The 15357-nt window shown below is 40.8% G+C and overlaps 1 protein-coding gene and 1 long non-coding RNA gene across 3 annotated transcripts in view; one reads left to right on the top strand and one right to left on the bottom strand.

The window, feature by feature from the left end:
- The window catches only part of DHX36 (DEAH-box helicase 36), a 53201-nt gene extending 38613 nt beyond the window's left edge, over positions 1-14588 (bottom strand). The window contains exons 1-2 of one of the 2 annotated variants that reach the window (XM_019934376.3): positions 14271-14399; positions 11518-11597 (exon numbers count right to left, since the gene is read on the bottom strand). Coding sequence is in view for 1 of the 2 variants with exons in the window: in XM_019934375.2 (XP_019789934.1) it covers positions 14271-14528 (258 nt within the window). In the remaining variant the exon portion in view is untranslated. Of the gene's footprint in view, positions 1-11517; positions 11598-14270 lie in introns of both variants that reach the window. The other variant, XM_019934375.2, reaches the window with a different exon arrangement.
- Positions 8079-13220, top strand: LOC141278529 (uncharacterized). Its single transcript, XR_012331294.1, has 3 exons — positions 8079-10209; positions 10796-10898; positions 11166-13220. It is a non-coding gene; the product is annotated as an uncharacterized lncRNA (long non-coding RNA).
- Positions 14589-15357: the final 769 nt, after the last annotated feature.

Genomic DNA, 15357 nt, shown 5'->3' with positions numbered 1-15357 from the left:
AGACAAAAAGGACACTACATAATGATCAAGGGATCAATCCAAGAAGAAAATATAACAATTGTAAATATTTATGCACCCAACATAGGAGCACCTCAATACATAAGGCAAATGCTAACAGACATAAAAGGAGAAATCAACAGTAACACAATCACAGAAGGGGACTTTACTAATGGACAGATAATCCAAAATGAAAATAAATAAGGAAACACAAGCTTTAAATGATACATTAAACAAGATGATACATTAAACAAGATGGACTTAATTGATATGTATAGGACATTCCATCCAAAAAAAACAACAGAATACACTTTCAACAGACATTCTATCCAAAAAACAACAGAATACACTTTCTTCTCAAGTGCTCATGGAACATTCTCCAGGATAGATCATATCTTGGGTCACAAATCAAGCCTCGGTAAATTTAGAAAAATGAAATCGTATCAAGTATTTTTTCTGACCACAATGCTATGAGACTAGATATCAATTACAGGAAAAAATCTGTAAAAAATACAAACACATGGAGAGTAAACAATACACTACTTAACAACCAAGAAATCACTGAAGAAATCAAGGAGGAAATCAAAAAATACCTACAAACAAATGACAATGAAAACACAACGACCCAGCATTGGGGACCTTGAAGATGGCGGAAGAGTAAGACGCGGAGATCACCTTCCTCCCCACAGATACACCAGAAATACATCTACACGTGGAACAACTGCTACAGAACACCTACTGAACGCTGGCGTAAGACCTCAGACCTCCCAAAAGGCAAGAAACTCCCCACGTACCTGGGTAGGGCAAAAGAAGAGAAAAAAAAAGAAAGACAAAAACAGAGACAAAAGAATAGGGACGGCACCTGCACCAGTGGGAGGGAGCTGTGGAGGAAAAGTTTCCACACACTAGGAAGCCCCTTCGCGGGCGGAGACTGCAGGAGGCGGAGGGGGGAGCTTCGAAGCCGCGGAGGAGTGCATAGCAACGGGTGCGGAGGGCAAAGCGGGGAGATTCCCGCACAGAAGATCGGTGCCGAACGGCACTCACCAGCCCAAGAGGCTTGTCTGCTCACCCGCCGAGGCGGGCGGGGCTGCGAGCTGAGGCTCTGAGGCTCGGGTTTCGGTTTTGGATGGAGCGCAGGGAGAGGACTGGGGTTGGCGGCTTGAGCATAGCCTGAAGAGGTTGGTGCACCACGGCTAGCCGGGTGGGAGTCCCACCCGGGGAAAAGTCTGCACCTACCGAAGAGGCAAGAAACTTTTTCTTCCCTCTTTGTTTCCTGGTGCGTGAGGAGAGGGGTTTAAGAACGCTGCTTAAAGGAACTCCAGAGACGGGCACGAGCCACGGCTAAAAGCGCAAACCCCAGAGACGGGCACGAGCCGCGGCTAAAAGCGCAAACCCCAGAGACGGGCACGAGCCGCGGCTAAAAGCGCGGACCCCAGAGACGGGCGCAGGCCGCGGCTAAAAGCGCGGACCCCAGAGACGGGCGGGAGACGCTGAGGCTGCTGCTGCCGCCACCAAGGGGCCTGTGTGCAAGCACAGGTCACTCTCCACACCCCTCTTCCGCGGAGCCTGTGCAGCCCACCACTGCCAGGTTCCCGGGATCCAGGGACAACTTCCCCGGGAGAACGCACGGCACGGCGGGCCTCAGGATGGTGCAAAGTCACGTCCCGCACTCCGTGCCCCTCCCTCCCCGCCGGCCTGAGTGCGCCAGAGCCCCCGAATCAGCGGCTCCTTTAACCCCGTCCTGGCTGAGCAAAAAACAGACGCCCTCCAGTGAACTACACGCAGAGGCAGGGCCAAATCCAAAGCTGAGCCCCTGTGAGCTATGAGAACAAAGAAGAGAAAGGGAAGTCTCTCCCAGCAGCCTCAGAAGCAGCGGATTAAAGCTCCACAATCAACTTCATATACCCTGCATCTGTGGAATACCTGAATAGACAACCAATCATCCCAAATTAAGGAAGTGGACTTTAGGAGCAAGATCTATGATTTTTTTTCCCTATTTCTCTTTTTGTGAATGTGTATGTGTATGCTTCTGTGTGAGATCTTGTCTGTATAGTCTTGCTTCCACCATTTGTCCTAGGGTTCTATCCGTCCATGGTTTTTTTTAAAATTTTTTTCTTAAAAATCAATTTTAATTTTAATAACGTTACTATACTTTACCTTCTTTCTTTCTTTCCTTCCTTCCTTCCTTCCCTCCTTTAGACAACGAATCATCCGAAATTGAGGAGGTGGTCTCTGACAGCAAGATTTATTATTTTTCCCCCTTTACCTCTTTTAGTGAGGGTGTATGTGTATGCTTCTGTGTAAGATTTTGTCTGTATAGCTTTGCTTCCAACATTTGTCCTAAGGTTCTGTCCCTTTTTTTTTTTCTAAAAAAGAATTTTTTAATTCAATAACTTTATTATACTTTATTTTATTTTTACTGTACCTTCTTTCTTTCTGTCTTTTTTCCTTCTTTCCCTTCCTTCCTTCCTCCCTCCCTCCCTCCTTTCTTTCCTTCTTTGCTTCTTTTTCTTTCTTCCTTCCTTCCTTCCCTTCTTTCTTTCCTCATACTTCTACTAATTCCCTCTACTTTTTCTCCCTTTTATTCTGAGCCGTGTGGATGAAAGGCTCTTGGTGCTGCAGCCAGGAGTCAGGGCTCTGTCTCTGAGGTAGGAGAGCCAACTTCAGGACACTGGTCAACAAGAGACCTCCCAGCTCCACATAATATCAAATGGCGAAAATCTCCCAGACCTCCATCTTAACACCAGCACCCAGCTTCACTCAACGACCAGCAAGCCACAGTGCTGGACAACCTACGGCAAACAACTAGCAAAACAGGAACACAACCCCACCCATTAGCAGAGAGGCTGCCTAAAATCATAATAAGGCCACAGACACCCCAAAACACACCACCAGACGTGAACCTGCCCACTAGAGAGACAAGATCCAGCCTCATCCACCACAACACAGGCACTAGTCCCCTCCACCAGGAAGCCTACACAACCCACTGAACCAACCTTAGCCACTGGAGACAGACATCTAAAACAGCGGGAACTACGAACCAGCAGTCTGCAAAAAGGAGACCCCAAGCACAGTAAGATAAGCAAAATGAGAAGACAGAAAAACACACAGCAGATAAAAGAGCAAGATAAAAATGCACCAGACCTAACAAATGAAGAGGAAATAGCCAGTCTACCTGAAAAAGAATTCAGAATAATGATAGTAAGGATGATCCGAAATCTTGGAAATAGAATGAACAAAATGCAAGAAACAGTTAACAAGGACCTAGAAGAAATAAAGATGAAACAAACAACGATGAACAACACAATAAATGAAATTAAAAGTACTCTAGATGGGATCAATAGCAGAATAACTGAGGCAGAAGAACGGATAAGTGACCTGGAAGATAAAATAGTGGAAATAACTACTGCAGAGGAGAATAAAGAAAAAAGAATGAAAAGAACTGAGGACAGTCTCAGAGACCTCTGGGACAACATTAAACGCACCAACATTCGAATTATAGGGGTTCCAGAAGAAGAAGAGAAAAAGAAAGGGGCTGAGAAAATATTTGAAAAGATTATAGTTGAAAACTTCCCTAATATGGGAAAGGAAATAGTTAATCAAGTCCAGGAAGCACAGAGAGTCCCATACAGGATAAATACAAGGAGAAATACGCCAAGACACATATTAATCAAACTGTCAAAAATTAAATACAAAGAAAGCATATTAAAAGCAGCAAGGGAAAAACAACAAATAACACATAAGGGAATCCCCATAAGGTTAACAGCTGATCTCTCAGCAGAAACCCTACAAGCCAGAAGGGAGTGGCAGGACATACTGAAAGTGATGAAGGAGAAAAACCTGCAGCCAAGACTACTCTACCCAGCAAGGATCTCATTCAGATTTGATGGAGAAATTAAAACCTTTACAGACAAGCAAAAGCTGAGAGAGTTCAGCACCACCAAACCAGCTTTACAACAAATGCTAAAGGATCTTCTCTAGGCAAGAAACACAAGAGAAGGAAAAGACCTATGATAACGAACCCAGAACAATTTAGAAAATGGGAATAGGAACATACATATCGATAATTACCTTAAATGTAAATGGACTAAATGCTCCCACCAAAAGACACAGATTGGATGAATGGATACAAAAACAAGACCCTTATATATGCTGTCTACAAGAGACCCACTTCAGACCTAGAGACACATACAGACTGAAAGTAAGGGGATGGAAAAAGATATTCCATGCAAATGGAAACCAAAAGAAAGCTGGAGTAGCAATTCTCATATCAGACAAAATAGACTTTAAAATAAGGACTATTAAAAGAGACAAAGAAGGACACTACATAATGATCAAGGGATCGATCCAAGAAGAAGATATAACAATTGTAAATATTTATGCACCCAACGTAGGAGCACCTCAATACATAAGGCAAATACTAACAGCCATAAAAGGGGAAATCGACAGTAACACATTCATAGTAGGGGACTTAAACACCCCAGTTTCACCCATGGACAGATCATCCAAAATGAAAATAAATAAGGAAACACAAGCTTTAAATGATACATTAAACAAGATGGACTTAATTGATATTTATAGGACACTCCATCCAAAAACAACAGAATACACATTTTTCTCAAGTGCTCATGGAACATTCTCCAGAATAGATCATATCTTGGGTCACAAATCAAGCCTTGGTAAATTTAAGAAAATTGAAATTGTATCAAGTATCTTTTCCGACCACAACACCATGAGACTAGATATCAATTACAGGAAAAGATCTGTAAAAAATACAAACACATGGAGGCTAAACAATACACTACTTAATAATGAAGTGATCACTGAAGAAATCAAAGAGGAAATCAAAAAATACCTAGAAACAAATGACAATGGAGACACAACGACCCAAAACTTGTGGGATGCAGCAAAAGCAGTTCTAAGGGGGAAGTTTATAGCAACACAAGCCCACCTTAAGAAGCAGGAAACATCTCGAATAAACAACCTAACCTTGCACCTCAAGCAATTAGAGAAAGAAGAACAAAAAAACCCCAAAGCTAGCAGAAGGAAAGAAATCATAAAAATCAGATCAGAAATAAATGAAAAAGAAATGAAGGAAACGATAGCAAAGATCAATAAAACTAAAACCTGGTTCTTTGAGAAGATAAACAAAATAGATAAACCACTAGCCAGACTCATCAAGAAAAAAAGGGAGAAGACTCAAATCAATAGAATTAGAAATGAAAAAGGAGAGGTAACAACTGACACTGCAGAAATAAAAAAGATCATGAGAGATTACTACAAGCAACTCTATGCCAATAAAATGGACAACCTGGAAGAAATGGACAAATTCTTAGAAATGCACAACCTGCCAAGACTGAATCAGGAAGAAACAGAAAATATGAACAGACCAATCACAAGCACTGAAATTGAAACTGTGATTAAAAATCTTCCAACAAACAAAAGCCCAGGACCAGATGGCTTCACAGGCGAATTCTATCAAACATTTAGAGAAGAGCTAACACCTATCCTTCTCAAACTCTTCCAAAATATAGCAGAGGGAGGAACACTCCCAAACTCCTTCTACGAGGCCACCATCACCTTGATATCAAAACCAGACAAGGATGTCACAAAGAAAGAAAACTACAGGCCAATATCACTGATGTACATAGATGCAAAAATCCTCAACAAAATACTAGCAAACAGAATCCAACAGCACATTAAACGGATCATACACCATGATCAAGTGGGGTTTATCCCAGGAATGCAAGGATTCTTCAATATACGCAAATCTATCAATGTGATAAACCGTATTAACAAATTGAAGGAGAAAAACCATATGATCATCTCAATAGATGCAGAGAAAACTTTTGACAAAATTCAACACCCATTTATGATAAAAACCCTGCAGAAAGTAGGCATAGAGGGAACTTTCCTCAACATAATAAAGGCCATATATGACAAGCCCACAGCCAACATCATCCTCAATGGTGAAAAACTGAAAGCATTTCCAATAAGATCAGGAACAAGACAAGGTTGCCCACTCTCACCACTCTTATTCAACATAGTTTTGGAAGTTTTAGCCACAGCAATCAGAGAAGAAGAAGAAATAAAAGGAATCCAAATCGGAAAAGAAGAAGTAAAGCTGTCACTATTTGCAGATGACATGATACTATACATAGAGAACTCAAAGATGCTACCAGAAAACTACTAGAGCTAATCAATGAATTTGGTAAAGCAGCAGGATACAAAATTAATGCACAGAAATCTCTTGTGTTCCTATGCACTAATGATGAAAAATCTGAAAGTGAAATTAAGGGAACACTCCCATTTACCATTGCAACAAAAAGAATAAAATACCTAGGAATAAACCTACCTAAGGAGACAAAAGACCTATATGAAGAAAACTATAAGACACTGACAAAAGAAATTAAATACAGATAGAGAGATATACCGTGTTCTTTGACTGGGAGAATAAACATTGTGAAAATGACTATACTACCCAAAGCAATCTACAGATTCAATGCAATCCCTATCAAACTAACAATGGCATTTTTCACAGAACTAGAACAAATATTTCACAATTTGTATGGAAACACAAAAGACCCCAAATAGCCAAAGCAATCTTGAGAAAGAAAAACGGAGCTGGAGGAATCAGGCTCCCTGACTTCAGATTATACTACAAAGCTACAATAATCAAGACAGTATGGTACTGGCACAAAAACAGAAATATAGATCAATGGAACAGGACAGAAAGCCCAGAAATAAACCCACACACATATGGTCACCTTATTTTTGATTAAGGAGGCAAGCATATACAATGAAGATATACAGCCTCTTCAATAAGTGGTGCTGGGAAAACTGGACAGCTACATGTAAAAGAATGAAATTAGAAAACTCCCTAACACCATACACAAAAATAAGCTCAAAATGGATTAAAGACCTAAATGCAAGGCCAGACACTATCAAACTCTTAGAGGAAAACATAGGCAGAATACTCTGACATAAATCACAGCAAGATCCTTTTTGACCCACCTCCTAGAAAACTGGAAATAAAAACAAAAATAAAGAAATGGGACCTAATGAAACTTAAAAGCTTTTGCACAGCAAAGGAAACCATAAACAAGACGTAAAGACAACCTGCAGAATGGGAGAAAATATTTGCAAATGAAGCAACGGCCAAAGGATTAATCTCCAAAATTTACAAGCAGCTCATGCAGCTCAATAACAAAAAAAGAAACAACCCAATCCAAAAATGGGCAGAACACCTAAATAGACATTTCTCCAATGAAGATACACAGATTGCCAACAAACATACGGAAGAATGCTCAACATCATTAATTATTAGAGAAATGCAAATCAAAACTATGAGATATCACCTCACACCAGTCAGAATGGCCATCATCAAAAAATCTACAAACAATAAATGCTGGAAAGGGTGTAGAGAAAAGGGAACCCTCTTGCACTGTTGGTGGGAATGTACATTGATACAGCCACTATGGAGAACAGTATGGAGGTTCCTTAAAAAACTAAAACTACAACTACCATACGACCCAGCAATCCCACTACTGGGCATATACCCTGAGAAAACCATAATTCAAAAAGTCATGTACCACAATGTTCACTGCAGGTCTATTTACAATAGCCAGGACATGGAAGCAATCTAAACGTCCACAGACAGATGAATGGATAAAGAAGATGTGGCACCTATATACGATAGAATATTACTCAGACATAAAAAGAAACGAAACTGAGTTATTTGTAGTGAGGTGGATGGACCTAGAATCTGTCATACAGAGTGAAGTAAGTCAGAAAGAGAAAAACAAATACCGTATGCTAACACATATATACGGAATCTAAAGAAAAAAAATGGTTCTGAAGAACCTAGGGACAGGACAGGAATAAAGACGCAGAAGTACACAATGGACTTGAGGACATGGGGAGGGGGAAGGGTAAGCTGGGATGAAGTGAGAGAGTGGCATGGACTTATATATAGTACCAAATGTAAAATAGCTAGCTAGTGGGAAGCAGCCGCACAGCACAGAGAGATCAGCTGGGTGCTTTGTGACCACCTAGAGGGGTGGGATAGGGAGGGTGGGAGGGAGACGCCAGAGGGAGAAGATATGGGGATATATATATAAATGTATAGCCGATTCACTATGTTATAAATCAGAAACTAACACAGCATTGTAAAGCAATTATACTCCAATAAAGATGTTTAAAAAAAAAAGAAAAAGAAAGAGAAAACCAAATATCGTATATTAACGCATATATGTGGAACCTAGAAAAACGGTACAGATGAACCAGTTTGCAGGGCAGAAGTAGAGACACAGATGTGGAGAACAAACGCACAGACACCAAGGGGGGAAAGTGGCAGGGGTGGTGGTGGTGATGGGGTGAATTGGGAGATTGGGATTGACATATATACACTAATATGTATAAAACAGGTAACTAATAAGAATCTGCTGTATAAAAAATAAATTTGAAAAATTCAAAAAATAAAGTCCAAATTTTTTGCTTTTTAATAATTGTACTACATAGAAATCTTTTTAAAATGGTTAATAAATTAGACTAATGTATCTTTTCTCCGTAGTATAAAATATGCCTTCTCTACTAGGACTGGAAGCTTGCACCTGGTTTCTCCTGGACTCTACCGTATGCACCTTTACCTCTGCCAATTTTAATCTGTAATAATTTGCTGTTAAGAACAGCTACTGTGAGTACACCAGCTTTTCAGAGATTTATGACTCCTTCCAGTAAATTTCAGACCTGAGGGTGGTCTTGGGGACCCCCAACACAGAGGATCATTATTAAAACACTTTTGCCCTACGCTTTAAATTCTGTAGGTCTTCAGTACGTATTAACATTTACTGCTCTGTGTACTTACATAAGATAGTTATTGATTACTGTGTTTTTTCTTGGCCCTTAGAAATTTAAGAATCCTCAGCAATACTTTGATTAAAGCCTCCACCGAAAAGGAAGCCCCAGGCCATAAAGTCATCCTTAAGCACAGGTTCCTTAATTTTTACACCCCTTCCAAACACCTCAAGGGTTCATAGCCATAGTTTCTTTCATTCACCTTCAAAATGGCAAAGATTAAGTAATTTAAGACTGATTGCTTTCCCAATGAAACTCATTCACACTAACGCATTTCTTCAACCAAAGAGAACTTCACATTTTGAAGCTTTTACCTCTACTAGCAGAACAAAGTTCTCCTCCTCACCTTGTTAAATGAATTTTAGATATCCAGAAAAAGGTGGGATGACTGAAAACTGCAATAGCCCCTGAAAATTTTATACTTTTTAATAAAAACATAATATACACTTTAAAAATATATATTTTCAACGTGGTTCTCTGCACAATGAGCCCCCAAAGGCTGTGGGCAGTGAATTCAGGAATGCTGAAATTCCAAACCTGGATCTAGCCTGATTCTCTGTAGGTTACCTCCCTCCTAACCTTTTTCCAGTTCCATCATCCTTCACTTTACCTCATCCCCTGCCTGAAGAATCTCAGAATCTCAGACACACATTTTATGGTTCACGACTTTTATTTTATCAAGGCATTTGATTTTTTTATTATTTTCCCCCCTTTTGGAAATCTTCAAATATTCTTTCTGCTTCTAACTGGAAATTCCTAGCAAAGGAGACCCTCAATTATATCCAGCGAATTGTCTTTCTCATCAGCTTCTAATTATCTGTAACTGCTTCAAACTTTCTCCATTCTCTGTAACACACCGATACCACTTTCCCGTTCACCCTTGACATTTTACACATGATATTTCATAAAGAAAACAAAACCCAAAGGAAAAGTCCTCAATCGCTTGCCACCAAACCTAAACCCACCTGTATCAGAACCCATCCTTTGCTATCTTCTTTCCTGTTAAAATGGAAGAGGAATACATTTTCCTAGTTAAAGTTAATCTCTCCACTTAAGCCCTGCAGCCTTCCTTCCACCTCCTCAGGGCTATCTCCGATTAAGATTTATCTTCCTTTCCTAGATCTCTTTCTCTCTAGTAGTCTTTAGGCTGTACATCAATATTCTGGTTTGCTTCTTCACAGATATAAGGCAGAAGTGCATTTCCAATGGCCATGTGAATGGGAATTTCTAGGCATCAGGGGCGATTTACTGTATCCCTCCCTGCTGCCACCAAAACCAGTTATGCTCCAGATGGGTGGGAGGCTATATGGACCTCATTCTCATGAGAACGCTAGCGAACTCCAACGGTCAAGTAATGTGAGTAGAAAACAAACCTTTGTTGTTATAAGCCATTAAGATCTGTGGGCTGTCTACTACTACTGCATGATAATTTAGTCTTCTCTGATATATTTACTTTTCCTCTCCACTGGCTCCTTACCATCAGTATGTGAACTTGAACACAGTCAAATCTCTTCACTTTTAAAACAATAAAAACAAAAATCCTGTCTTGAATTCTCCCACCCCTACTTCTCCTCCTCCTTCTCACAGGAGAACTGCCTGGAGGTACCCCCATTTCTTCCTCTCTCCTTCTCTCGCCACTCCAGTGTAATCTGGTTTTTACTTCCACCACTCCACAAAAAGGGCTCTCATCAAGGTTACCAATTACCCTGTTGCTAAATCCAAGACACTCTGAACTCTTAACTCACTTGGTATCAGTGCAGTGTTTGCCACTATTGATTACTTTCCCTTTTCCATATACTCTTTTCTCCCTAAACGATACTCCTGGATTCCAAAACAACATCCATCTCCTTATTTTTCTCTTCTCTGGCTGTTCCTTCCTAGATTCTTTCAAGCTTCTCTTCCTCAGTCCATACTTTCAATTTTCTTGTTCTACATTGTACAGCCCGAGTGCTCTGCAGACCAGCAGTACTAACATCATCCGGGAGCCTGTGAGAAAAGTTGAATCTCTGGACCCACCCCAGTTCTACATTGCTACAAGATGCCAGGTGATTCAGGTTTGAGAAGCAATGGTCTACAGAGTTCAGGCCTGCACCCACTCCTCTTCTCATTCACTTCTATATTACAACTACTATCCATAGGCCCACAAACTGTCAAATGTTCACCTGCAGTCTAGATTTCTCTAGGCATCAGGTCCACACAGCCTTTAACTTCCTTGAAATCACCACTTGTATGCCCTATAATATCACACTCAGTGTGCTTAAGCTGAGTCCATTGTCTTCCTCCATCAAGCCAATTCTTTTTTTTTTTCCCAGTATGCGGGCCTCTCACTGTTGTGGCCTCTCCCATTGCGGAGCACAGGCTCTGGACGCGCAGGCTCAGCAGCCATGGCTCACGGGCCCAGCCGCTCCGCGCCATGTGGGATCTTCCGAGACCGAGGCAGGAACCCATGTCCCCTGCATCGGCAGGCGGACTCTCAACCACTGCGCCACCACGGAAGCCCCATCAAGCCAATTCTTTATATAGTCATTAGTGTCATCCATTCACACCTGCCTTCCCCTTCCCTCCAGATAAAATCATTTTGAGTCTACCTCCTAAATCACTTTAAGCTGTCCGCTTCCCTCCATCTCCACTAGCAATGTCCTAATTCAAGCTGTCATTTCTCACCTTAATTACTGCAAGAGCTACTTAACTGGTCTCCCGGTCCCAGGATTGCCTCTTTTTCAATCCATTCTTTATGCTGCTACCTAGGGTGAATTTAAACACAAATCCAATCATTTCATGTTTTGCTTGAAACGCTTTAATGACTTGCCAGAGTTCTTAAGGGAAAGAATTTCAAAGCCCTGCTTATTTTCTAGTCCAGGAGCTTTCATACTGCGATCTGTAAAATTAAAGGATCATGACCAACATTAATTTTAAAAAAAGGCAGAAAGGTACAAACAACAAGAACAAAAGCCCCAGGGCAATGTACAGGTAATTAAACATTATTTCAGGAACTTTTTGTTCACTTACACACGTGTGTGCACTGGGTTGCAAATTAAAATATATCCCTTTTTGTGGGAAACAGTCAAAAGTGTAAAAGCCACTGCTCTACCCCCTTCTCAGTTCCTTGAACGTGGTCTTCCTAACCTCTAGGTTGTGGCACATGCTGCTGCCTCGTCCTAAAAATCCCTTTCCAAGCCCCCAAATCACAAACACAGACATACTTTGCTATCTTTCAAGTTTCAGCTTAAGGGTTACCTCTTCTGGGAAATCTTCTAGGCTCTTCCTAATTTGAGTTAGGGGATAAGCCCACAACCTCCTTATTATAATTCTTTAACATTGTATTCTAACCGCCCTATAGTGCCTAACACACCACAATTTCTGTAGGGTAGGTACTATATCTAGCTTATTAACACAGTGCCTATGATACTGTTTCAAATATATTAGATCCTAAAACATATCTGTTGAAAGAATAAGCGTGCATCCTTAGAATGCAGTCACTTTGTAAACACAGGTATTACTTAAAAAGTAAAAGCTATGGAAATTCTGACTGGGAAGCGATCACAAAGGGCTTGAACGTGATCAAAGAAAGAGGCAGGATGAGCCAATTACTGAAATATGATCATATTTAGTAGAGAAAATGGAAACATACATTTTAGAGAATGATATGAGAACTACAATAAAAAAGCAAAAATAAAAGTATGATTACAAAAGCTTTAATTACATCTTGGGAACATAGGCTCAGAAAGGTAAGTACATAGAGGGAAACCTGATATGTAGAAACTAAATTGCCAAGATTCCTGGAAAACATGTTAGGATGCACTGAAACATATGAGACTGAGACGGAACTGACTTGGCTTTCAAATTGTGAGCTAGAGAATGAGATGATCTAAGGCTCTACAAAAGACAGACTTAATAATGAGGAGTAGAAATAGGAGACCAGTTAAGAGCCATGGACAGACAACAAAATGGTGGCTTGATCTATGGTAATTACTGTGGAAATAAGTAGTTGGATTTGAGATATATTAAAAAGGAAGAGAAAACAGACTTGCTGAAATGAAAGAGAAGAATCAAAAATAAATCTCATTTTGGCCTTGGCAAGTGAATAAATGGTAGTGACTTTTACTAAAATAGAGGTTTGGGGAGGTGGTGGAAATCAAGAGTTTAATTCATAATGACCCACTGCACAACCGACTTCAGATGGAAATAATAATGAAGAATTTTTCCTGATTTACTTAATGTTTCGTCTGTTTAGTTCTTACTTTTTCCAACTAAACTGTAAGCTCCCTGAATATCATACTTCTTCAGACCCCCATAGCAACATGCAAAAAACCTTGTGTGAAAAAACAGGTAAATAAAATTTGATAAAGAGTTCTTAGGAAGTTAATCTGTACTAATCACTCAATTATTCTTCCAATTTCAAGATGACTTAGATGTGCTTCCCTTTAAAAAAAAAAGTTTGCTCAATGAACAAATTAATTTTTAGTTATTGAAGAAATATATATATTTAAAGAATATAAGTTGTGAAGATAAATAGATAACGCCCCCCCCAATTCAACAAAAATGACATGGATAAAAGAAAAGTAAAGAAACGGAATGATTTAAAAACAGAAGCCTAAATGGTGATTCAATTACACTCTGTATCTAATATGAAAGATGCTTTTAAAGTCAGTAAAAAGCTTTTATAAAGCTTATATTAAGAAAACTTCGGTTTAATCACATATATAATTATTAGAACAGGCCACTCAGGGAACTTTGTTTCCTTTACTACAAGTCTTCAGGATACAAATCAAATGGACAATTACCAACCTGAAGACAAGGGACTAAGCCAAATCATCTCTTGAAATTTCTTCCACTTCTAGGATCCTAGGTTTCCTTCTCAAAGAGGAGCTGCTCATCAGCAGAAACCTCCATAGCCCAACGCCCAACGTAAAAACAAAAAACCTGTGTACCTATTTTAATACTAAGTGGAAGTTGGAGTACTCTTCTGAAGGATCTACAAAAATAGTGCTTGATAGTTTTTGTTCCGCGCAAACCAGTGTCTAATGTATAAAACCGTAATTTTACAGCTCATCAGGCAAAGAACTTAAAGTGACATTAATTATATTAAGGGAAAGGGTAGCCAGATATACTATGACAGTGACACCCCCCAAAAGTTAATTTCGGATGGACCCTGAATTTAACATTTGTTTTGTCCCCAGTTCTCACGTCTTTTAAGCAAAGTATACACTCGCATAAATCCCAACTGCTTCAGGTCAGACGCGCATGGCTAACGTTCACCGCTATTAATATCCACTACTGGAAGCTTCAACACTTGCACTTCACAAAGCACATGCACCAGTTAAAAAACCGAAAAGGAAAGAAAAAGTTAGGGGTCGAAGGATGGAAAAGAAAACCTGTCCGGTTTCATCCCCCTCCACTACCGAGTCTCAGATTACCTCCTGCCTCTCCGCTTCCTTGTTCTTCTGGCCTTGTTTCTTCGCGTACCACAAGCCGATTTCGCGGCCTTTCAGGTGCCCGGGATGTCGGCCTCGGCCGCCTCGACCACCCCCTCCTCCGCCGCCGCCACCTCCGGAGCCTCGATTCCCTCCGTGGCCCCCTCCATAGCTTCCTCCATAACCCCCACCGGAGCTGCGGGACCCGCCATCGCGGCCCCCGCCATCGCGGCCCCAGTTCTGATGGTAGTCATAGCTCATTGTCCCAGCAGGCCAAAACTCGTGAGAACCTGCAACCGCTAGAAATGGCGACCGGGCCCGGAGGCGGGTGCGCGTCCACTTCCGTTTTGCTTCCGGCGCCCCGTTCAAGAGGGAGGGACGTTGAGCGTCACAAGCAGACGTTTCCGGTGACGTCACGGGCCGTAGGCCCTGGAGCTCCCCGGGTTGGATCAGGTGAAATCTTTGGTGTGCCCTCAATTGTTTACGTTTGTACCTTTGGAAGCAGAGCCAGCAGGTGGCGCACAGGTTTTCTTTCCCGACGCCCAGCATGTGAGGAAACGGGTTTTGGGTTTTACTTTATTTCTCACGGTAAAATCCGGAGTTTGCTTCCCAGTAGGCCCTGTAAACGTCGATTGGCACAGTAAAAGAACCTGTGGATCGAATGCTTTGTCTCCTGAAGTCCTTAAAAAAAATGAAATGAATTCCTTTTTTTTCTTTTTTTTTAAAACTAGTGGTTATGTCATGAAAACAGCCTAGCATCTGTTTCAAATCTATAAGTATAAAAATGTCCCTGCCTCTTTTAAAGGGTTATCGTCGTTTACCACCTTTATCCAAAGGCATAAGATGAGCCTATCTACCCAAATTCAGTGCAGAGCACTTAGGCAATTTAAATAAAACAGCAGCTGAAGATTCCTATGTTCATGTGAAGCCGTCTATTGTTGATTAGCACAGGCTATTCTTGTATAATCAAGTGTCTGCTCCACATAGGCTGGCAAGTTTACCAGGGAATATCTAGTTCATTTACACATGTGACTGATTTAAAGGTGCTGGGAATACTCACTGAACAAGAGAAGATTGGCATCAGCTTTTA

The sequence above is a fragment of the Tursiops truncatus genome, chromosome 4, assembly GCF_011762595.2.
Source record: "Tursiops truncatus isolate mTurTru1 chromosome 4, mTurTru1.mat.Y, whole genome shotgun sequence".
In the NCBI taxonomy this organism is placed as follows: domain Eukaryota; kingdom Metazoa; phylum Chordata; class Mammalia; order Artiodactyla; family Delphinidae; genus Tursiops; species Tursiops truncatus.
This window is presented reverse-complemented; position numbering and strand designations above follow the sequence as displayed.